This window comes from Sceloporus occidentalis, unplaced genomic scaffold (assembly GCF_023333645.1).
Source record: "Sceloporus occidentalis isolate IW3139 unplaced genomic scaffold, rSceOcc1.0.p SCAF_5, whole genome shotgun sequence".
NCBI classification, from domain to species: domain Eukaryota; kingdom Metazoa; phylum Chordata; class Lepidosauria; order Squamata; family Phrynosomatidae; genus Sceloporus; species Sceloporus occidentalis.
In genome coordinates this window covers 104,138,550-104,162,798 of record NW_028316985.1, presented here as the reverse complement: position 1 = coordinate 104,162,798, position 24,249 = coordinate 104,138,550, and the positions used below count along the sequence as shown (strand labels likewise).

Sequence of the window (24,249 nt, the reverse complement as noted above, 5' to 3'; positions counted from 1 at the left end):
GATTTCCACCCTCCCTGTAAGGTTCACAGCTTATTAATGAAAGTATGTACAAACATTAGGAAGCAAATGAGAAAGATGTATTAAGTATCAGTGTCATTTGGGGCACATAAGATTTTATTGGAAATAGGTAAGTTTTGTCGTGGTAAATATTTCTACATTTTGAGGAAGGTTTTTTTCAAATCAACAACTATGAGGTGCTTTCTTAAGCCAACAGCATTATTGTTGAACTGACAAACAATAAAATACAGATTGCTACTGAGAAAATTAGATATTGCTAAAGTTAACAACCATATCATTATCTCTCTTGGGGTCTACAGTATGTCAAGGTTGGATGTGATGGTTTTAAAAAAAAAAATTTGTTAGGCCACTTTGAAGTTTAAAAAATTATAGCTCTTTCACAAAGCACCATGTGTAAACCTCTCATGGAATTACAGGTTGAGGTCTTAGTCACTGGCAAATTGATATAATCCAACTGTGACATCATTGTGTTTGTCTTCATGATTATTTGGTATACCATACAGTCCCCATTGCAAAATGCAGAAAGTGGGAGATAAAATCCCCTCTGTCATCTTCATCCTTTTCTTTTAATTAAAAAAGAAACAGCCAGTTTAATTACCCTTTAATGCTGTGCATGTGATGTCTCTTTGGTGTTCAAAGACACGTACCTACTTAAGTACAGAAAAGAAAATTCCCCCACTTCTGTTTGCATGACTAACATTTAAGCTGGTTCCATCTGAGGATACATATTCTGGGTTTCCATTTCACCCACACTGCCACAGCAGCACATAAAAGCGGTCAGTCTAATCATGCAAGGAAGCAGCACAGACACAGCATAGCAGGAGTCCTCCCAATTCAAAGAACTCAGTCTGACAATCTGCCTCCACCAGCCAGTGACAACAAAGACCAAAGTCAACTAGCCCTCAGAAAAGTGATGTCTGATGGACCGGTCAAGCCTGAAGGAGGTGAGCAGAAAGACATGGCCAAGAAGTCAGCCTTAACCAAATGCCTTCTTGCCATGTCTGCTAATGCATTACACACTGAAATGATTTCTTCAGTCTGCACTGCAATATTCAGTTTGGTTGACAAATCCTTTCCCAATATTACTGCTAGTGTGCCAACCCCATTTTGAAAGGCTGTTTGATACAGGGCATTTTGTACAGGGAAGTAATATCATCTCTCAGAAATTGGATTAACTGTGCTCACATCATCTACTAAGTGGCATACATTGAACCTGATCTGCTTAAGTATGACTGAGCCATTTTTGTATGATTAAAGCCTATCGTGGCACACTAGAGTTTCAACTTGGATGCAACATTATTATTGTTGTTTTCATTCTTGTTATCATTTGCATATTTATTGTGTTCTCATGTGTCAAAAATCCAGTTCAGGGATAGTGGAAGTTCACAGCAGGGGAAGAAAAAGAAGAAATGGTGGTCATGTAACACAAAAGGCTAAAAAGGCTGTCATCACTCAGGACAGTATTGTATTTGTCTCAGAAAGCACCTTTGTCTTTAGCATAGGTATGGAGGTATGGCTTAAAAGAAAATTGTTCTTTGGAAGCTCAGGATAGAGATTTCTATTCAGTGGATAAAACGTAGAGAAAGGTAGTATTCATCTCTCTGTGAGCCATTTCAGACATGCTAGATAGATACAATGGAAGGTCATAAGGATGATCAGATAACCATTTGATATACCAGATTCATGTAAACTCTATTCTGAAGACTGTCATAATATCAAGAGATAGTAGAGGCATGTTAAACACCTCAGATTGCCCCTTTAAAGTGTGTGCTAAAACCTGAAGTAGATTCACTGCCCCCACTAACATGGAAAATACCAGCCACCATTGAGTACCATATAATGAGGGCAACCACAGAGAGCCATTGTTCTCTACTAATATTTATCTGTTTGTGGCACAGGAGGAATATATCAGAGGAAACATTCCTTGAAGTACCAGTGTCCTCGGTCATATAGGCCTTTATAGAGCAAAGCTCAAATGTTAAATTGATCTTAGAGGCCCACCTTCAAATAACGGAGCCTTCTTAATTTCCGAGTAATATATTCCATCCCTGCTGACCCAAAAAGCAATGTAGCAGTGCAATGTAGCTGCACGGGTTGCAGCTTCCAAACAATCTTCAAGCACAGCCCTACATAGACTGTACTGGAGAAATCCAGTCAAGAGGTTATTACTTCATAGACTACTGGAGCCACCCTATCTTGGTCTAAAAACAGCTGAGGTTGACAGATCTACCACAACTGGACATAACAAGAATTCTCCACCACTGGCACACCAATCACTGGCTGGATCTGGGAAATATTCTTACGTTAAACAGCCATTCCTTCAGAAGGGATGCTACCCCTTCCAGGACAATTTCTAAATACAAGAAATGGCAGGATTCATCCTCATCTTATTAGCCCTCAACTAGCCCATCAGTGCATCCAGGTACAGGCTCATCACTTCAGCAGCTCGACTCCCAGTTCAAATAGACATACTGATGTTTATATAACCCACATACTGATGACACCATGCTCCACATCTCTGGATGCCTCCTTCCAACTGTTTCATATGGTGGTTTCATATGAATAACTTAAGACATAACACACAATGAAAACAGAATGTGGAGGAAAGGAACAGGATGAGCATCCAGGATGAAAAACAGTTCATTTAGCCCAGTGGAACAGCTGTCACCAAGTCACTGCTGAAGAAAGGCCAAAGGCAGGTAGTCTTTCAGCACAGGCATTAAGAGGGCCTTGTTTCTCATCTCAGCCCTGCTCTGCAATCTACTGGAACCACAACTGTACACTTTCACAAATGAACATAGAACAGTGTATACGGGTTATCACATATTGTCTCTCAGGGTATAAGAAATGCAAATTTTCTAATGTTTAAAAAGGGGGAGGAGTCTGCTTTGATATATTGATGAGAGCAACCCCTGCAAGATTTTTCTGACATTCCCATGTGTTGTGTCTTGTACAATAACTTGCTTTTTACACAGCGTTTTGCACAGAAAGCAGTGAAGTAGTTTGGGCTGAGTGACAATGACTTGTCAAAGGCCATTTGAGCTTCACGGCTGAATGAGGATTTCAACCCAGATCTACTTTATCTACTGCATCACACCATCTCATCTTAGAGTTACAACCATGATGCTTTTAGTTAAATGGAGGAATTGCTTTATTGTGCATTTCCTCGCATTTTAGATGTTTCAGTTTTCTCACCTCTCTTTCTCAAATTCTGCATTTTGTGGAGGGGGAGGTTATTTTTATTTTTATTGTTTTCTACTGTTTTTGGGCCAGCCAGGATGATAGCACAGGAAGAACTACTGTGTTACTTTCCCATACCGATTTTTTTTAACAACCAGACTCTCTCTTTCATATTCTGTCATTGGTTTGCAGCATACTTTAATAAATGTACTGATCATTAAGGGTTTTTTATTACAAGCTTTTCTATATATAATTCCCCAAAGGGGAAAAGAAGATCTTTTAGATGCCAGAAAAGGAAACAATTTTCAAACACTCTCCCTTCCCACTGTTCAGTCTATGAGCCTCAGTAATCTTTAGCTGTCTCCTTGCTCTGGCTTTACCAGACTACTGCCACATTCCAGTGCTCTTGCTTTCAATACTTACTTTCCACCCTGACATGCCATTTCATGAAATTGCTCAGAATCCTATACCTAATGGCTCCCATTTGGCAAATGTATTGAACTGTGACCTGAATCTTTGAGGCTTGTGGAAGGGCATTGCTTTGGAGAATCACAACACTTTTTGGGTGACATCAGAAATATATAAACTAGTGCAAAAAAAATTTAAATCCTTTAATTCTTTGCACAACATAGTGGACCATACCATGGTTAAATATCTTCTCTAAATAAAGACATTTTAGTCTTTGATAGTGCTGTATTATCTTAGAGAATTGTGTTATTGAAATATCTAAATGTGACAATCAAGTGCATCATTGACACAACCTGTTTTCTATGGCATTACAATGTTGCATTTTCAGTATCTCTCTCTATTTGCCCCAATGGGAGAAGGTAATGAGTTTAGAATTAAAAGAATCAAAAGAATGAATTAATGAATATATATCCATTTGGTGCACACAGGTGGTCAGAGGAGTTCACATATTATCTTTGGATATTAGAAATGGCATTTTCCCATGAAGCGAGAATTCGGGTTGGGATTGTTTCCTTAAACAGACCTTTACAATAAAACAGCAACCAAATTATTATCTGAATTCTAAACTAAGAGATGAGAAATATAGTCATAAATGCAGTTGAGAGACAGTTGAGAAAGATGTTGCTTGTATAGCTGTAAGTGCTACTGACTGACAAGACATTTTTTTCTGACCTTTCAGTGTTTTTGCACTATGCAGATACATGAGTTTGATAGTACATTAATTATCATGGTTCCATAATATGTAATCCTGGGATTTGTAGTTTGGTAAGGCACTGCAAATTCTCTAAGAAGCTCTGTTGCTGTATGAGCCAGCCCAGGACCTGAGATCATCAGAAAAGGCCATTCTGTCAGTCCCAGTAATGGTAATAATAATAATAATAATAATAATAATAATAATAGCCAAAGGAGAAGAACAAAGCTCTCTGGCAGATAATTCTGAGTACCTGAAACCACAAATCCCAGGATTCCATATTTTGGAGCCATGGCAATAAATGTAGTATCATGGCACTGCTGTAACTGTGGCATGTAATACACTATTTAATTGTACTACACACACACACACACACACACACACACACACAGAGTATATATTCTATATATATAACTATACAGTGTACCCACGCTGTACACAGACACACTATACATGGCTTCAAGCTTACACTGAAGTCTCACAGCAATAAAACATATGATGCACACATGGCACCGTGAGCACACACACCGTTATTTTCAATGGGGCACGGGTATACACAGAATTCTCCTTATGTGGGAGAATCAGGAACAGATCCCCCACGCAAGGGAAGGGCCCACTGTATATGATTTCTCAAAAAACTGTTCAATAATATAACACAAAAGCAGTTTTGCTAAAATGAATAGGGCTTGATTCTATCTTGCCACTGACTGGCAGATGAACATGGCCTTTGTTTTCCAGTAATTCTGATAAAGTTAGAATAGTAAACACGAGGCATTGTAACTAAAACTTCATGATATATGTTAGACAAGTTATCCCACACATGACAAAATCAGGGGGGAAAAATCAGGGCATAGAAGCAACAGGCAAAATGTTTTGTGGAAATTGTTTAGGTGCTAGGTCATGAATAGCTGGTTGCTTGTTAAGTATTGCTTGCATGTGTGCTATTACGGCCTATTTGCTAACCAATTATTCCGACCCTCTACAGCAAGGCCTACCAACCACCGACCCGGAGATAGTTCAGTCTCCTCTACTGGTTCATCGGCCAGTACCTTTGGCAGTGGATACAGCATGGATAGTGAAGGAAGTAGCAGTAGCACCACCACCACAGGGGACAACAATTTGTTTCCCATCCCAAGAATGTAAGGCTTTTGACTTTATTTAGTATTCTCTTGCTAATCATTGAGGGAAAAAATAAAGAGTTTGGCATTCTAATTATTTTCCTCCCTTTCCTGCTACTACATATTTATGAGCAATCTAATCCTGTGCTTGTTTGCTCAAGTGAACATCACTTGAATGAAAACTGCAATCCCATTCTCACTTACTCATACAAATTTATGCTCTCAGCCTTCCATATAAACATGGAATATTACTTTCAGCTAGTTACGCATTGGACTACAGCCAACATCTGTGTACATATTTATGTTTTGAATTTGTGTACCTAATTCCCAATATTAAAGCAGCCCTAAAACCAATAAAAATTCAACAAGAATTATCCTAACAACAATAATAAATACCTTTCATGACAGCACTCTTATGGGAGATTTTCACCAAGCACATGCCTTTTCTCTCAACCATCTCTCATACCATGTTATAATGGCTAACAAACCAGATGACTGGAGATTGGAGAAAATGATGGAAGACAAAGCTATCAATGGCACTTTGTGCCAGCCTGACTGTGTTCTAGGGGTGAAGAAGGGCTGAGCATTTACACACTCAAAGCCCTTCTTCCTCCTCCAGGGCACCATCTTGGCACACGCCCGTTTACACGGGGCATGCCATGATGACGTTCTTCGTGCACCCCTGGGTGAGAAAACTGACCCTTTAAAATTCTGTCATGAAACCTCATTCCAGTCAGAAAACAAGGGAGTAAATACACACGGACACACACACACGCCTTGTGAATAGCCTGTCACTTGCATATTTTCCTCTTGTAGCAAAATGTCTTTGTTCTTCACTGTATCTGTATTTTTGCAACACTGATAGTGGGAGGCTTTGCTAACAGCTGCTCAATTGTATTTTTCCACAGAGGAAAGATGAACCAGAATGGACAAGAAGCAGTGAAGCAGTCAGGAATAGGATTAACAGAGGGTGAAGGTAAAGTGAATATCTTGATGTTGGAATGAGTCCTAGGACAGAGCTTCTTCAGGTTTCTCATTTGGGGACTGTCATTCCCAGTGTGTCAGGGACCAGGGTCATATTTGTGCCTGATGGCTATAACTGTTTCAACTGCTGGTTCATGGATCATAGACTGATACAGGTCCATAGACTACCATTTTGACTAGCATTGTGTTAGAGGTTTGTAGGAATTATGTTGACTTTTTTGAAAGATGCACCCATGCCAAATCAACTACTTTAAAACCTAAGCTCTTCATATTTACTCTAAGGTAATTTATTGATGTTGCTCCTGGAAGTAACAGTAGTGAAAGAATTATGGCTACTGGGATGGATGATAGCTCAAGACAGTCTTCTGCATCAACATCCCTTTTGAGGTCTCTTCTCATGAAAGATGAATAACATAGTATTAAGGACCTGGACAGTTTTTGTCTTGACTTCAAGATTATTCTAAATGCAGCATCCCTTTTCCCCATGGGAATCAACGGCAACCAACTACCCATATAAGAGAAAGCACTGCTTCAATCTGTCAAGGGTCACACTGGGTTATGAGGAGGGAATAAATCAATTTTTTGCCCCATGAGATTCAAGATTCTAAAATAAGAAAATAACAGAGCACACGATTTATATGCTTCATTCCATAACATATTCAGCACAAAGGATCTCAAGTTGCAAAGCTAGAAATAAATATTTGCCTGTAATTTTGGGGAGCCACTACCAGTTCAGATAGATAGCCCAAGGCCAAGTGTATAATTCAGGTTTGTATGTTCACATATTTGCCATTTCTCCACTGGGTCTATACATTTGTTCCTGCAGAAATATTGAAAACTGCACCAGCTCTTATTTGTATGAAGCAGGCCCACTAATCTATTTGCACAACCTTCCCCTCTCCAATAATGTTTCTTAATTATGCAATACTAGTGTGTAATAGTGATACGTAATTTGTATATAATCCAAAGAGTGATAATAATGCTAATTATGAAATGTTACTATTATTAATGTTTTAGTACATGTAGGAGCATTATTCAATCATTTAAATAGGAGCCCAAAAGGAGTACAATTATGAAATGGTAACCATTTGAAACATATGCAATATTTCATTATTTCACCTGCAAGCATGAAGGCAAAAAGTAGATGGTACAGGCTTGCCATCTCTTGAGCCTCAAATTGTGTGGGTCACCTCCAAATAGGAGGCAAGAATCCAAATTCTCTAGTTTTGATACACTCAGCTCTGGGTAAGAGAAAAGGGCTGGGTGCAAATCTTAAGCTCAGCTAGTACAGCTGGAACATGCTACAATTTGTAGGAATTCATTGATTTATTCCTGCAGTTTGCAAAAATTCTCCAAAGGGTCTATATATTTAGTAACTTAACTTTCTTTTCGCCCAGTTAGTGTGGTATCAGGGCTCACCCTCTGCTCTGCTCTGCTCCACTCTGCCATGACTTTCTAGCTAAAGGCAAATAGACCAGAGGTTATCCCTAAGGAAATTCATTCCAACTTGATCTGAGAACATCACTTTTAGCTATGTTTTCTTTCTTAATTTCCAAACAGGAAAATATATTTGGTGTATATGTGTGAGCATGTGCGTGCACATGAGTGCATGTGAATTACAAGCTGTGAACACTGTGACTAATACTGCACGTAACACTTAACAACAGCACCAGAGGTCATCCCTAGGTCCAGAAACCTCAGGGAGAAGTGGCATCATTAACTATGGTGTCACCCATTATGTGAAGAGTATATATTTGCCCCTCTGTTCTTCTGTTCCCAGGCTTTCTCTCCTGGGAGGAAGCCTGTGGATGGAGCAGCCTCTCCTGCACCAAAGGGAGAGCAGTCAGGGCCTAGGATAATCCTGAACTGGCAACCCTAATGGTACATAACAGTGTCAGTTATTGAATGGTTATTCCTGGAGCTGTACCTGATTTATTTTAATTCTGCAGAATAAATTCTTCATAACACAATTGCTTTGGTCAATGAGGAAGAAACAGAAATACTTACCACTGTATGTGGAGAAATAATGAGCACTGACTTTGTATACTATTACCTACTATAAAATCAGACTCTCTGTTTTTTATATTAGGGGCATTTTCAAGCCTAGGTCCAAGTCACATCAAAAAATAATCCTGCATACCATTTCAGATTCTTCTCTCTGGCCGGCTGGTAAAGTACATTAAATGGCTGGCTGGTAAGGTACATTGTCATCTATATGATTCGCTGACTCTAAAATTAATCTTATGTATAACAAAAGATCCAATTTCTTTTTAAATCATGGCTTATTCTATAAGTATCATTTTAATCAATACCGCATTAGAGTGACTAACCACATGAGTGTTGATGTGAGGGAAATGGATATTGATCCAAGACTTAGCAGAGCAAACTGGCCATCTTGAAGTCTTGCAACAGCACTACAAAACTACAATGGGGATTGAATTTCTATTTTTAGTTTTCAAAGTCATGTCGAAAAGTGTAGCAAGCTGGAGATTGCAAAACCCCTTGAAAGTCCTTTAGATGCTTTATAAATCAATATACCATGTCCTTTGGAACAGCAGGAGATGACAACTGTATAGCCTATTGTCTCAACCTCAGAAGGCTTGAGTAAAAGTAAATTAATATAGTCTACAGTGTCCAGAGTTGATGTGTCTGAGTAAACACAGATAACATTAGGCTGCATACAAAAGCGTACACCTGCATATCCACGTAAACTTATATTAGAGTCAAGGACCCATCCTTTACACTATTATTCCTGCATTTGACATGTAGTACAACATGGAGAATAATCTACTCCTTCCATTCTTAAAGGTGGTCTATCTTTTTTAGGACTGTACATGACTTAGAGCATAGCCGTTGCAGGGTTTGTGTTATCATCAGATCAGGATCAGCTCTCATGTTGGTAAATGTAAAGATATTTGACATACTGCCCATAAATATGGCCTTTCACATAACTATACATAGATACTTTATTTGGGGCATAAATTCAATGATATTTGTTGTTGTTTACACATATGGTGAGCCTATGAATGACATACCTCCAAGACATGCAGTCATCAACTGCCCTGCTCAGGTTGTGCAAACTCAGGACTGGGACTTTCTTGAATGATTCAATCTATTTATAATGCAGTCCTCCTCTTTTCTTACAACCTTCCAAAATTTGCTGAGCATTATCATCTTTTCCAGTGAGTCCCATCATCTAATATCTCCAGAGTAACACAACCTCAGTTTATTCATGGTTGCTTCTAAAGAGAATTGCTTGAGACCTGACTTGCTCTAGTACCAGTTTTGTAACAGTTCATGGTATCCATTTAACTATTTCAATGCCTTTATTATCCCATTTAAAGTTATGTAAATAATCTGTGGTCATTATTTGATTTTAAAACTCTTTTCATTGTAATATATAAAATTCTTTTTAAGGGGGTATTGTAATTTTATGTATTATATTGTATGTGGACGTTTTAGTATGGGCTGCTCTGATTGTCTTGCTACAGAAGAGCGGGATATAAGTAAAAGTTTATTATTATTATTATTATTATTATTATTTTCTCACTGCTATTGCACTTTCTCCCTTAACCTTAACTGTATACAGAAGTAGGCTCAGGGATTTGGAACTTGTGGTCCAAAAAAAATCTTCAAGCTCTGTACAGAACTTTTTTAAACATAAATAAACACAATTATATTTTCCCCATCCCTTCTGTCTCACTGCTTCAATAGCAGTGAGAATATTTGAGAATATTTTTCCACTTCTGATCACAAAATCATATTTGCTATTGTTCTCTATAGGAGTCAGTGTGGCATGGTGGCTTGAGCATTGGACTATGGGCTAAAACAGATGGCCCTGAAGAGGCAGCTTAACAACACCCCTTTGAATGTCAGGTTGGGACTGTGCCAACCACACACCACACCCCAACCCAGCTTTTTGCCAGCACAAAAAGAAGCAGCAAAATGCAGTTTCTGCCACCACAGCAGCTTTGCAGCTATCCTGCAGTATGCAGCATATAAATGCCATGCCACTGAATGCTGTAAAGTTGCCTGCCATGTAGGCGGCATCAGAGCATTTCTGCATCTCTGACGCCACCCCCAAGCCATTGCAAAAGGGTGGTCTGTTTAGCCCCTATGATTCTGGACAACATGGTTCAAATCCCCAATCCACCATGGAAGCCCATTGGGTGATCCTGGGCAGATCACACTCTCACAGCCTCAGAGGATGGCAATGGCAAACTCTCTCTGAAGAAACTTGCCAAGGAAACCTCATGGTTTAGGTAATGATAAATGTTTCCCCAAAATCTAAAGACCCACATCAGACATCTGCCTTAACAAGCTTCTGTTGACCCTTTCTTCTTGCCTTTTCCCACCTTCTTTCTTCAGAGCAGCATTATAAGATGGCCACCTCGGGGAACAGAAAATTGGAGCAATGAAATGCACTGTTCCCTTCCTCCTCAAGGATCTCTGCTTTCTTGCCTCCATTGCTCTGTTCCTAAAACACCCACTCCATTCTTCCTTCCCCATGGACTAACCTCATGCCTTTGCAATATCCCCTTCTCTTGTTATTTGCCGTTTGCTGCATCTCCTAGCCCCTTCCTTCACCATGTTACACCACATCTCCCTGTCTTTCACTTTGTCCCCATCATGCCCACCTCTCCTACTCTTGGCAGCCTGCCACTGCCCTTCTCACCCTCTCTTCCCTCTTGTTTTTCTCCCTCCCACTCTTTTCATCTTGCACTCTGACAATGTGCCTCTCTTATGTTTCATACACTCCACCAGTCACACCACTCTCTCCCCCATCTCTCCTTCACCTTGCCTCATGCCCTCACAGTGCACCCCTCACTTTCTTCTTTTGGTCCATTGCTAGCACTGCTTGCTCTCCTATTCCCTCTCCCACCTCACCTTGCACCTTCATAATGCCTTCTCTTGCTTCTTGCACCCAGCCACTGGCATTGCTAGCTCTCCGATGTCTCCCACTCCCACCCTCACCTCATAGTGCACCCCTGCCTGGCTACCTTACTGCCTTCTTGTACACCACCACTTTTACCACTCAGTATTATTTCCCTTGTATCTGAAATTCCTAAGTGGACTTGTTCCTTGATAGAATCCCACATCTCAGCTTCTACAATGGCTAGAAGCTATTTGGCCCTGTACAGACCAGCAAAAAGCACTGGCCTGTGGGTGGGGCGAGGACTGAGTGTCTACATGCTTCAAGCCCTACCACCAGTAGGGCGTCATTGTGCCAGTCACCAATCTACACGGCATGTGGCATAATGATGCACCTCTGGCGCAGCACCCAAATGGCACAGCACCAAAGGGACATCATCACACAACGTGGCAGCTATGGCACCACTTCAAGGGCACAAAAAGGAGCCAGTTTTTCCAGCTCCTTTTTTGTGCTCTACGTGTTCTTTTTTGTGCTCTCCTTTTTGTGCATCAATCCAGCCAATAAAGGGGTGGTCTGTATAGCCCCTTACTTTTTTAAAATATATATATGAAAGTTTGGGATCCAGGACAAGTGATTGACCAAATGGTAGTGGGTGGCATACTTAGAATCCAGATAAAATCCACCTACCCTGATGATATAGGAACACCAGCTGCAAGTCATCTAGAAATCTATCACTACATCTTTCTATTTTTTTTCTGCCCCTGGTCTATGTATTAAATAGTAACTACATAGTCATTCTCCATCACAGTGGCATCTGAATAACAATAATCGCCATATATAAACACACATACACTACTGGCATAGCTATTTCCCTAGTTCATGCATCTCTAATCAGTCTCCACAAGCTTCCTGAAGCAGAATGTTTGGTAATATTTTGCTAAATATGGTACATATTTAGCAAAATATTCACAATTTGGGAGCATTTTACCATCGCTAGCAAAGCACTGGCATAACAAAGCTACAGTAAGGGCAAACTGATTTCTAGTAGGGAGCATGTAAACTTTCAGGCGACGCAGAACACTTAAGGCCAGTTTATGCATACACATCTTCTAAGCAGCCCCACAGAACACATGGAGGAGAAGCAAATGGCATGTCTATGACCACAGCTTTGTGTTTTGTTTCATGTAAGTCTGTCCTGGATCCTATAACTTGAGAAGTACCAACTGGCTAGGAAGAATCAGAATTGGTAGATTACAAAGGTGCACAGTTATTTCTTTAGAACCAGGAGTATTTCAAGACTAAATGTCAAAACCTTGGTACCAGCCTGCTTCCTCATGTTCAGCTTGCCTTGTTACATACAACAAGTTTCTTATATGCCACCAGTATTCTCCACTGGGTGAGAAAACTGACCCTTTAAAATTCTGTCATGAAACCTCATTCCAGTCAGAAAACAAGGGAGTAAATACACATGGACACACACACCTTGTGAATAGCTTGTAACGTGCATATTTTCCTCATGTAGCAAAATGTTCTCCTTTCCCCTTAGTGACCTCCTTCTCAGAGGACTGTCAAGGGTACATAGTTTTAACCAGCATTTCAGCCATTGCTGACATCTGTTTATACGAATAAATGAAAGCTTTCACATTACACAATGATTGCTATACCGATCCTCATTTTGTATTCTCTAAGCAACACTATGTGCTGCTAAATTCATTTTCCTTGCTTTCTCACACTACACACTTATCTTCATTTCAGATCCATTTTTGTTTTTCTCAGCATTTCATTACAAGAGGAATTACGTGCTGGACTACATTAACTATTTGAACTTGCCATTTGTAATAGTGTTGTCTTCACCATTAGTGCCTGATGCAAACCCAGCAATTTAAATGTAATTTCAGTGTCTTTAATCTTATAAATTTAGATCTGAGCTTAAGTACTAATCCTTGATTAACTTACTTAGCAAGCCAAAGTCTGGGCTGAGTCACAGCGTATTTCAGTGGTTTAAGGTCTCATGATTCGATTAACACCAAGACATTTATAGCTGCTGTACTTCTCTACATAGTGCTCTAAACCCATTCAAATTGTTTAATGTATAGAAAGAAAATGTTTGTTTGAAAAGATGGGATGCAAACTAGACAAAGTCATATATTCCTACTGGTCTTTAGCAGGCTCTCCCCAAGTGTTTGTAGTCAATGCTATGAATGGAGAGCTACATACTCAAACACCAGCAAGGTTGTTTTCAATCTTTCTTCTTTGTCATTGGAAAATAGTAGCTGATGTTCAGATCATTTTATTTCAGCAAGCTTAACCTGTTGGATGGAATGGTTACATTTTACATTCATTTCTTTGAAAAGTTCATTTTTAACCATGTGCAGAATGTATCAGGAAAACCCAAAACACTTGCATTAGTCACAAAATCTCACAGCCTTCGTGGACCCAAGGAATTAAAGCTCCTCTTTCAAGTCTTCTGCTACCTGTAAGGAGGGATAATGCTACATGTTTCTTACACTCTCTGAAAAAGGGTGGGGGTTGTTTGTTTTTATTCCCCCATGGACTATGGGGAAAGATGTCACTAGCCTATTTTCCTCCCTTGTTCTCTCTGCTACTGGCTGCTTAGTTAAGAGAGAAAACAGCGAGGGGGGAAAGCTAACATCACAGAGAACATGGATGAACGGATGTAAGGAAATGCTTTCCTTGTTCTCTTTAGCCAGAAAGGGCAAATTATTTTGATAGTTAGAGGGAAGAAGCAGAGGTTCTCTCTTAACTTGAATATTAAGAAAGAGCAAATGGACACTCTAGCCATAATAGCCAGTTTCACAAGGGTAGCCAACATACAGATCATTGGCACAATTTGCGCCCTGGCCAGTGTTAAAACCTTGAAGTCCTTACTATTGGGGCCAATTCAGGCAATGTACCACAAAAAATGTGTTGCAGAACTTTAAAAATCCATTTAATGATTTAAAAGGGTATACAAGGCAAATGTATCTTGATCAAGCATTACAGTCTGGCTGTTTTGGCCACAGTTACTTCCAATTGCCACCCACTGCTGAATTTTGGCAGTGATGGAGGGATGTGGCCTGCAATGGAGTCCAGAGAATGCCACCCAATGCTCTGGCCATCTAAAGGCTTCTGTCTATGTACACAGTCACTTCATTAAAGTGTGAAGGTGTGAAGTGATGGGTAATAAAAATCTGAAACTTCCATTTTAGAAAGTATATATTTTGGCCAGGATCTTACATCAGCTTATATTTAACTAAGCGCTTTACCAAATAACTTCTTCTGGCCCACCGTCCCTCCCACCTAAAAAAGCCTGACAGAAACATAATTCAGCTGTGTTGTCAGAATAGCCCTCCTTCTCCCCAAGCAGCTGATGCCTGCTAAAATAGGTTGGGAGAAGAGTTATGATTGTGGCAATTGTGACTAAGGCGTGATAATGAATACAAAACAGTTATGGTTAGGTAACTGTTTCCTATTCAAGATCACTACTTAGTCCATGAAGAGACTAAGTAGAGACTGTCATTGTTTGATTTATATTTTGTTTATTTGAGCAAAAGCAGGATCAAATAGACTGGAGAAAATCTTCTGCTGTGCAAAGTGAGTGCAGCAAACAAATAACTTGCTATACTGTATGTCCAGGCAAAAAGACTGAAGATAGCCTCTATCATATCTACATTGGCCCTGAACATTAGGTCAGGAGCACGGGCATTACCATGACTTATGGATAGTTGCAGAAATGTGTGTGAAGATGGTGCAGTGTTTAATGTAGTCTGGTTCTTCAAATAAACATTTCTCAAAAGACAAGGAAGTAGACAGTTCTTGGTAGCTTTATGGCCTTGTATCACACTACTCAAGAGAGCTGATATAGGATAGTGGCTAAAAGACCAAAGTTACAAATCAAGAAGTTCTTGTTTTGAATCTCACTGCTCCCGCACATTTTAAAGTAACTTTAAGCAAGCCACAGCCTCGGGTTTTCATCCACAATAATAACCTATATAGGCCATAGGCAATAGGAAAAGAGGGAAAGCCAATTATAGGTACGAGTGACTCAGGCAATTAAGCCACAGTCCAAAACTGAAGCAAGATTGTTAATAACTGGTTCACTTGGAGGCCTTGCTTTCATAGGGTCACTGTAATTCAAAGCCGGCAACACATAACAACAAAAGATGATAAAATAAACAATGAAGTGCTTCAAACTTCAGAGGCATGATGATGATGATGATGATGATGATGATGATGATGATGATGATGATGATGATAGACATTTTCGATCTTTGCTGTGTTATGTGTATCTGGTAAATTATAACTGAGGTTGGAGTTCTATGGGTGCTAACTCTGGATTAATCCTTACTTAACTCATAGGTACTTTTCCCCCTCTATATAGTTTGCAGTGTTAATGGCACAGACATAATGGCCAATCCCTTTCCTTGACAGAAATCTCTCACCACCCTAAGTTTCATCTTCACTACTGGCTTTCTTCTTCTCACACTTTTCTCCCCCTGCTGAAGTGAAGGGGAAATTATCGACTGTGCCTAGAATATTATTTAATGGATTGACCTGATCCAGTTCTAATCATGGGCATTCTCACATAGCAGAGTGCCACAGTCTGTCCCAGTTCCAGTGAATGATATTGAAAGACACCAGTGTCAGACACCCCCGAACCCATAAAACAGTCATGAGTCAAGTGGCCCTTAATCCAAGAGAGACAGATCATTAAACCACTGTTAAGCAAACTGACAAAATGAAGACTGCACCCAAAACAGCAAAATTGCTTTTTTCTTCTGTCTCCTCCTTTTACAGAAATTTAACAGAACAACACTCCTTTCCAAAGCAGCCCTCCTCCCACCACTACATGAGCAGTGTTAGAAATTCAGGCCAAGTCTAAAGCTAATCTTAAAAGGTGAAGGAAAAAAAATATCACCAACCAGTCTCTGCAAAGAGAAAGATTTTCTGCTTTCCCCTGCTCCTAATTCACCAGATCTTGCTTTCATGAAGCAGGTTGTTGATACTGCTACTGTTATATTTTAAGCTTTCCCCCCTGAAGCAGCCTTTCTTTCCTGTTGACAGTAAAATGGATGGTCTCTGAAAGGAGCTTTTTGTTACTACTCTTTTCATCTCCAAACAGTGGGGGAGATTGCAAAACAGTTGTAATCTTTTTCTGAGTACACCAGCATATAGGAGCTAAAAATGTACAGCCAAGAAGCCTAAAGCACTAGAACAGAGATGAGAATATTTCAGAAACTCCACCCTCCTTGATCACCAAGCTGATGTATTCTATTATTTTTTATTTTACTTTATATCCAAGGACCTAGCACAATTAAATTCCATCTTCAGTGCTATCCATTCATGGCTGCAATCCAACATCCCCTCAATATAACATAAATATCTGTGTACAGAGATGCATTATACAAATACTATACAATGGTCATGCAAAATAGCAACATTGCACCTCATGTATCAGTGACTAAGTGCCCTTGTGTAATGCACGATAAGTGATGAATAGCCGCAATGCAAAGTATAGGGTGCACAGCAGCAATGCACAATCCCCAGGCACAACACATAATGCATGATGTACAATTTGCTAAGAAAAAGCACCAAAGAACATGCTGTCTGTGCAATTCTTCTGCTGCTGCTATTATTCAAGCTGCTTATTTGAACAGCTTTAATAAATTAAAGATGTTAAGTCCAAGAGATACTCTTGTGCATGGGCCTACTTCACACACAAAGGGAAGACATATTGAATATATTCTTTTAGTAGGTAGAGCTCATGGTCTGTTCTTCCAGCTTGCTCGTGGAGACTGATCCTCTGTTAATTTTTCTCCAGAAGTAGTGTATTTTATCTATTTAAATTATTATTATTATTATTATTATTATTATTATTATTATTATTTAATTAAAATGTTCATCAGCTCATTCTTCTAACTGGAAATAACCCTCCTAGGTGCAAAGTGTAGGGTGCACAGAACAGAAGAAGAACTCTGCTCCTGCTGCTTTCAACAGCAGAATGTAGTACAGCCTTGGTACCCACTGGTGCTTGGTTCCAGGTCCCCCCAAAATCCATGGAGGCTCAAGTCCCACTAAATACAATGATGTAGTAAAATGGTGTCCTTTATATAAAATAGCAAAATCCAAGTTTGCTTTTTTGGAATAGACATAATATTTTCAACCATTACGTTTTGCAGCTTCTTCTTGTGCCGGCAAAAAACCTGGGTTGGGGCATGGCATGCAGTTGCCATGGCCCCAACCCAGCATTCAAAAGGGCTCCATCAAGCCACCCCTTCAGGGCCATCCCTTTCAGCCCTTCATTAGCTAAGAAAACACACACACAAAGTCTTAGGATAGTTATTTCCACTCAGAGGAATGGGTTGATGCACTTCATTTAAATTCATCAAATACACTGATACTAGAGAGAAGGTAACAGAGGATCAGTACTCACCAACAAGCTGGAAGAACAGATCTTGAGGTTTAGCCACTAAAAGAATATATTCAACATGTCTTCCCTTGGTAGGTGAAATGAGCCACATACAAGAGTAACTCTTGGACGTAACATCTTTAATATATTAGTGCTGTTAAAAGAAAATCACTGAATATCATAGGAAACATTAAAATAAAATTTTCCCTATAGGTGCACATTTTTGTTTAAATCCTGTCTCTTCTTTCTTTCTTTCTTTCTTTCCTTCCTTCCTTCCTTTTTGTGTGTGCATAAATATATTAAAAACAAGTTCACATATGGCTCACAGTGTAACTGAATGCTCTAAATTTGGAGCTGCTATATAGCTCTCAGGCAGCTGTGACTATTAAGTGTGAGAGCATACATTTGGGTAGACTGAAACACCTATATATTTAAAAAATTTTGCTTGTTTTCCCACCTCTCCCTAGCTGGAAAACCTTAAGGGATTTCTGTGATTCATAATAGATAACAGTGCAGAGGAGAAAATGCTAGGAGTGAGCTTTGCAATGAATTGCAATATGTTTTAAAGGAAAGATTTTTGAAGACAAACCAATACTAGTGAAATATCAACTGTCTGTTATTGGGCAAGCACAGTGTCTATTTTTTAAATAAGAAAATCAGAACCTTTTGGAACAATTTCTCAACAGGAAAGGAGGAGGGCAATTTTATTTTTCTCATCTAGTTCCCTCCCTCCCAGTGCATAATTATTTCTTTTAATTCTGAAAACATTTTTTAAAATTGTAAACAAGGTTATTCCTTTCATTTTTGAGCTGCAGTAACACACATACTAAGCAGGGGTTCAGCTGCATAGACACAAAAACCCACAAACAGCATGGAACATTGGCTGGCATTCTGTTCAGTATCTAAGATGTTGTAAGCCTGATGTACAGCATTACAAATACTGAAATTGACCACAAATGCCAGCCAAAATCGATCTTAAAAGACAGGTAGCTGCACCAACCAAAGGAGTTATGAGGTGCAGGAGAGTGGAGTACTGAACAATGACATGTCCAGCCCCATTCTATTACAAGGTGCAGTATGATAAGCAGTTACAACAGGACCTAACAAGGATTGTTGCTGCTGCTTTTCACACCACATCTCACTGACAGGAGCAGCTAAATTATCAACAGCCTTGCCCACTTCTTACAAATTCAGGACCCTAGTGTCCTTGACTGAATCTGTACACCTGTAATGGTGTCCTCCTCATTTCCTACTGCTGAGCATTATTATCTTTTCTAATGAGTCATGCCATCTCATGTTTCCATACATCGCAAAAAAAAAAAAAATAACATTATTCTTGCACACATATCCCTAAGTAACATATTTCAGTTCAGATCAACTTTATTACAGTCACAGACCAGCACAACTAACATATTAAAACTAACATTGGCCTTGTCCAGATGGGCCATTTTGTACGTACTCCGTACGTACTAGGGTTGCCTGGGGGCATCTCTTTTAGACACCCACAACCCTAGTACGTACAGAGTATGTACAAAATGGTGGCACCCTGTTCACATGGGTGCTGCCATTTTGATGTAACAGCCGCATCGTGTCCAAATGGCGCAGCGTGGCCATTACATCTTGGCGGCACTGAAGGGTGCTTGTGGCGCTCTTTCAGCGGTGCTAGAAGGAGCTCTGTTTTGGAGCTCCTTCTGTCACGCGTATCATTGGCACGGCCTTTAAATGGCCACGCCAGCGATACAGATAGAAAGGGGCCAAGTGGCCCCTTTCTCTCTGTCCCCACCGCTGTTGGGGTGTCCTTGGAGCATGAAGCCCCAAGGACACTCCTTTTCAGGCCACAGGGAAGCAGCCTTTTGCCGCTTCCCCAAGGCCAGGAAAAGCAGAGGATCGGGGCCTCCGGGGCTGCTGTTGTGGCAGCTCAGGACCTGATCTGTCGGGGAAAGGGGCGGGTGCAGGTAAAGGGGTGGTCTGTACAACACCATTGTTAGCTCTCATTACACACTGTTTGCAAAATCTCTATGTACAGGTGCATGCCACAGTGTGTTTACACTACTTGGATGAAATTTACACTTGTGGGGTTTTCAGGAATATAGAATCCTCTGGATGTTTTTCTTTAGATGTTTGCCTCAATTACAAAAATACAATAAAGAGACAGCCATCGTGCCCTTTTGCAAACAAGTGAAATACCATATTAAGGGCCCATACAGACAGGCCATAATAAATTTACTTCAGGACACTTTGGAGGTATGCTGTTTAAATGATGCATGCATCCTAAGAGTCCAAAGGCCACGCAAAATACATGCTCCAGTCCTAAGGACTGGACCACAACTTTGGCACTGCTTCTGGCCTCTTAGGATGCATGCATCATTTAAAATAACATACCGGGCCAAAATTATGGATTTTACCATGACCTGTGGATAGGTTCCTTCAGTGTATGTATGGGTGCATATGGCAAGAGACACTCACATCGAGGCTTTTCTTCATCATTTCAGCTTTCGTTTCACCCAGATGGGACGGGAGAGGGACTCTTAAACAAACAGCAATATCAATCAATCACCCAGGACTATTTCTGCTTGGCTGTTTCTTGCTAAATTTCTCTCCGCACTGCATGGGGAAATCTGAAAGAGCTGTTATCACGTTTCCATAATGACCCCTAAATAAGTTGACCTGGGATTTTTGGGTCAATTTTTGGGCATAAATTTTTTGACTTAGAGACGAGTATATATGGTATATTTTTCATACCCTATTTGAAACAAGCCCACAGGACAAATGAAAAGTAGTGGTGCCATTGTCTGCTGGATGTAAATAAAATGACAGTTCTAAAAGAAGCCCAAGTTTTAAAAGGATACGCTGAACAAACAAACAAAAATAGCTAGTTTTTAATAGTATTAAAACTGGCTAAATAGAATACGGAGATTTATATGTGAATATATGAAGCCTAGTTTGTTGCATAGGAGAGCTCTTGTTCCTTGAACAGCTGTGCAAAAGGGAGAATCTGGAATTCTACCCAATTGCTAGCAGATAATCTGAATAAAAGTAACGGTCTAGATTTGTTGGTTTCAACCAACAGAATGTGGAATCCTATATAGCTCTGTATACTGACCTGTAAACATTGATCTAACGAATCACCCTGGATAGCTTTGTGTATCTCTGTTAGTTCCTTGGATTCCATCCTAGCAGAAAAGCAGGGTATAATTTCAATAAATAAATAAATAAATAAATAGCAGCCAATAAGAAAAACAGGAGTGTTTAGTTAATGTTTCCATTTAATGTGCAGATCTTTAAATACACGAAAAACAAGCAAAATTTTGCTATTAATTTTTTGAGGCTATAAAAAAATCAGTAAAATTAAAAATTTTGATAGAACCTTAGCAAACTTAAAAGGCTTGGTAGTGGAACAGTAAAAATATGTTCCGTGGATTAATCCAAGATGCACACTGAAGCTATCTTTTGTAGCATGACGGTTTGTCTGAGCTGCAATTAAGAATCATGAAACTATGTGTATTGCCATATTACTTTGCTCCGCCAGGTGGACAAAGAGAAGATTGCATTTACATTTTGCAATTCTTCTAGGTGAAATTTCTGAGACAGAAGCCTTGAATACTGTAAAGGCACAAGATCCTGCCTGATATTGGAAGCTAAGCAGGGTCAGCCTGATTTAGTACTTGGATGGGTGACCATGAACATTTCAGAGGAAGGAACTGGCAAAGCCACTTCTGACTATTATTTGCCTTTAAAAACCCTGTGAAATGCATAGGGTCATCATTCATCAACCGGTGGCTTGAAGACACAGACACACACAACCTTGCAAATGCAACAGTAGTTTTTCAGTTGCGTACACCTGTGTTGCCACTTACACATAGAGATACAAATGAAAAAAATACTGAGTTTGCATTTTGCTTCAGGGACTATTCATTTGTACCTCCTAAGACAGGCAAAAGGTCAGAGCGCACCTTGTTTCAGAAATTCACAAACTCTCAAGGTTTGCAATGTATTTCTGTTGCTAAAGATCATAAAACCAGGCATTCATTTGGAAAAAAAAACTGCACAATTAAAAGAGCATATGTTAAAAAAGTGATTGGGCCCAGATACAGGGAAAAGCCAGCAGACCTCACAGCATACATGTTTTACTGAAATTGTCTAATGTTATGTCTTTGATTAAGTTGGTCGGTTTATTCATTTCTATTGCATCATATAAGCCTACTAACCATTCTTCTTGAGTTGAGACACTCCCCTCCTTCTTTTTACTGACATATCTAATTCTAACTATTGTAATCATACAGTATATGATTTTACCAAAGAGAATCTGAAATCTGAATTTATCATTTGAAAAGAGAAATGAAATTAACTAATTAGGAACAACTAGCTAATTTCTTCCAGTTTTCATCAAATATGCCCAGCAGGTAAAATTCTGATTTCATGTGCATCTCTATTTGCAAAATGTTGGTTATTGCATTTGGTGTTGGTTATTGTATTTGACTCCAATACTTCTGTTACCCAAAATGCTGGAGGGCACCCACAGATTAATATGCTTTAGGGGAATTTTAATAGCTCAAATTATGTTTTGGCCAAGGCAAAATCGACCTTGGGATCTTAACCCTATTTATACTGGTTCTAATTCATACAGAACTCCAGAGGCAATTCCCAAATAGGTTTTTGTTGTTTTGTTAACAGAATAATCAACAGACAAACAAGTACAAAAACACATAAACACACTAACAAAGCAAAGGTGGGAGAAGACAAAAAGTGGGTGCCTTGCTAACAGTGATACATTACTGATTTTGAAGTGTACTGATTTTAAGGTCTATGGGAATCCAGTATGGAGAGGACTCAATAGCTGCCGAGGCAAGTGGGGTAGCTAGCTATTGAGGTGTCAAGTCAAATTGACAGTGTGTCTACCTGTTTACAACTAGACCAAATTGCTTGTGTGCAGGCAGTGGCATACGTACCCAAAATCATGCCCCAGGTCAGAAATCAAGGACTGAATGGATTAAATTCCTGTTCAATGGTTTTCCATGTGGATAGGAATGTTCAGAAGCTATAGTAAATGATCAGGTGATTGGTATGAATAGCTCATACACAGGAAAACCCCTTGCTGCTGAAGAAGTGTCCTTTGTCCATGTATGCACAGTCACCTTCTTTGGCCATGATCCAATCAACACCCTCCATAAACAAATTATGGTTATGCCTTGAGTGATTTAATCATAATGGGTGCCCTTGCTTGCTCTCTTGTTAGAATCAACCAGATTTCCAAATATGGTATGGCCGGGTTTCTGCCTTGGGGTCGCCTTTCCAAGTCACTCACCACTCGCTCACTCATCCCAGTGTCCCTTTTACTTTAAGATTGATATAAAATATGAGGCCTACTTCTCTGTTCTGGGACATGACCACAAACAGTGATAGAGTGAAAGCAATGTTTTTTGTCTAAGTGAGAGCTTCTTAGTGTTGGAATTCCCAGCACTAGGCTTAATCAAGAAGGGAGTAATGATGCCAGACCAGTCACTGAGTTACATGAGTTTTTCTCACAAGAAGCTTATTTCATTATTTTAATTGGGTTTTTTAATTGTTATTTTAGTGTGTGTGAGTATGTGTGTGTAATGAGCCAACTTGGGAGAAAGGTGGGATAAAAATAAAGAAAGAAATAATAATAAATAAATAAGCTCCAAGATTTGTCCTTAACTGGTAATAGTGATTGCGACTCTGGAGACCTGGGTTTGAATCCTGGCTCAGCCATGTAAACCTCTGGGTGACCTTTGGCAAGTCACACTCTCCCAGCCTCAGAGGATGGCAATGGCAACCCTCCTCTGAAGACACTTGCCAAGAAAACCCCATGAAATAGATCCCATTGTGAGAGAAAGGTAGGATAGAAATCCTTTAAATAAAATAATAGGATTGCCTTAGGGTCGCCATTAGTCAGAAATGACTTGATGGCACACAACAACAACAGAGTAATTAAATCATCTGAAAAGAGAAAAGAAAATTAACAAGTTATCAACAGCTAGCTACTTAGAATTCAACCCCCAGATCTGTTTCGAAACCCACACTGAAGAAAAGAATAACTTGAAGTGGCCCAGAGAAAAAGAAGGAGTAAACCATATACCCAGTATTGCTTTTGTTTACAAAAGCTGCTAGATTGACCTGGAGTCTAGTATAGTAAATCACCATAATTCAAAGGCATGACTCTGCTCAAGTTTGCTTTATGGCATCATTGAGGAAGGTAATAGAAGCAATTGATTTTGGCTGGTACGAGCATGCAATTTGCTTGAAATATTATTTAAACATTGCAATCATATGTCACCAGAATTTTTTCAAGGAATTATGAAAATGTTTTCTTTGTATTTGCCAACTAATGCCTAAAAAATGATGAGCTACAAGACAGCAATTTGTTTGTTTGTTTTTTTAAAAAATCACTTAAATAATTTATATGATTTACCTTCAAAATTCCATCTGATTGAAAACTTGCCTTTCTGTGGAATGATATACAACATTGGAGCCAGAGTACAGAGTA

General features: G+C 39.5%; 1 protein-coding gene across 5 annotated transcripts in view; it reads left to right on the top strand.

Annotated features, from left to right (window-relative positions):
• Nucleotides 1-24,249, top strand: part of PCLO (piccolo presynaptic cytomatrix protein) — a 288,390-nt gene that overhangs the window by 251,097 nt on the left and 13,044 nt on the right. For 2 of the 5 annotated variants that reach the window (XM_089525010.1, XM_089525004.1), the window contains 3 exons: nucleotides 780-962; nucleotides 5,343-5,496; nucleotides 6,384-6,451. In XM_089525010.1, the coding sequence (XP_089381136.1) occupies nucleotides 780-962; nucleotides 5,343-5,496; nucleotides 6,384-6,451 (405 nt within the window). The remainder of the gene's footprint in view (nucleotides 1-779; nucleotides 963-5,342; nucleotides 5,497-6,383; nucleotides 6,452-24,249) is intronic. The other 3 variants (XM_089525005.1, XM_089525003.1, XM_089525006.1) reach the window with 3 other exon arrangements.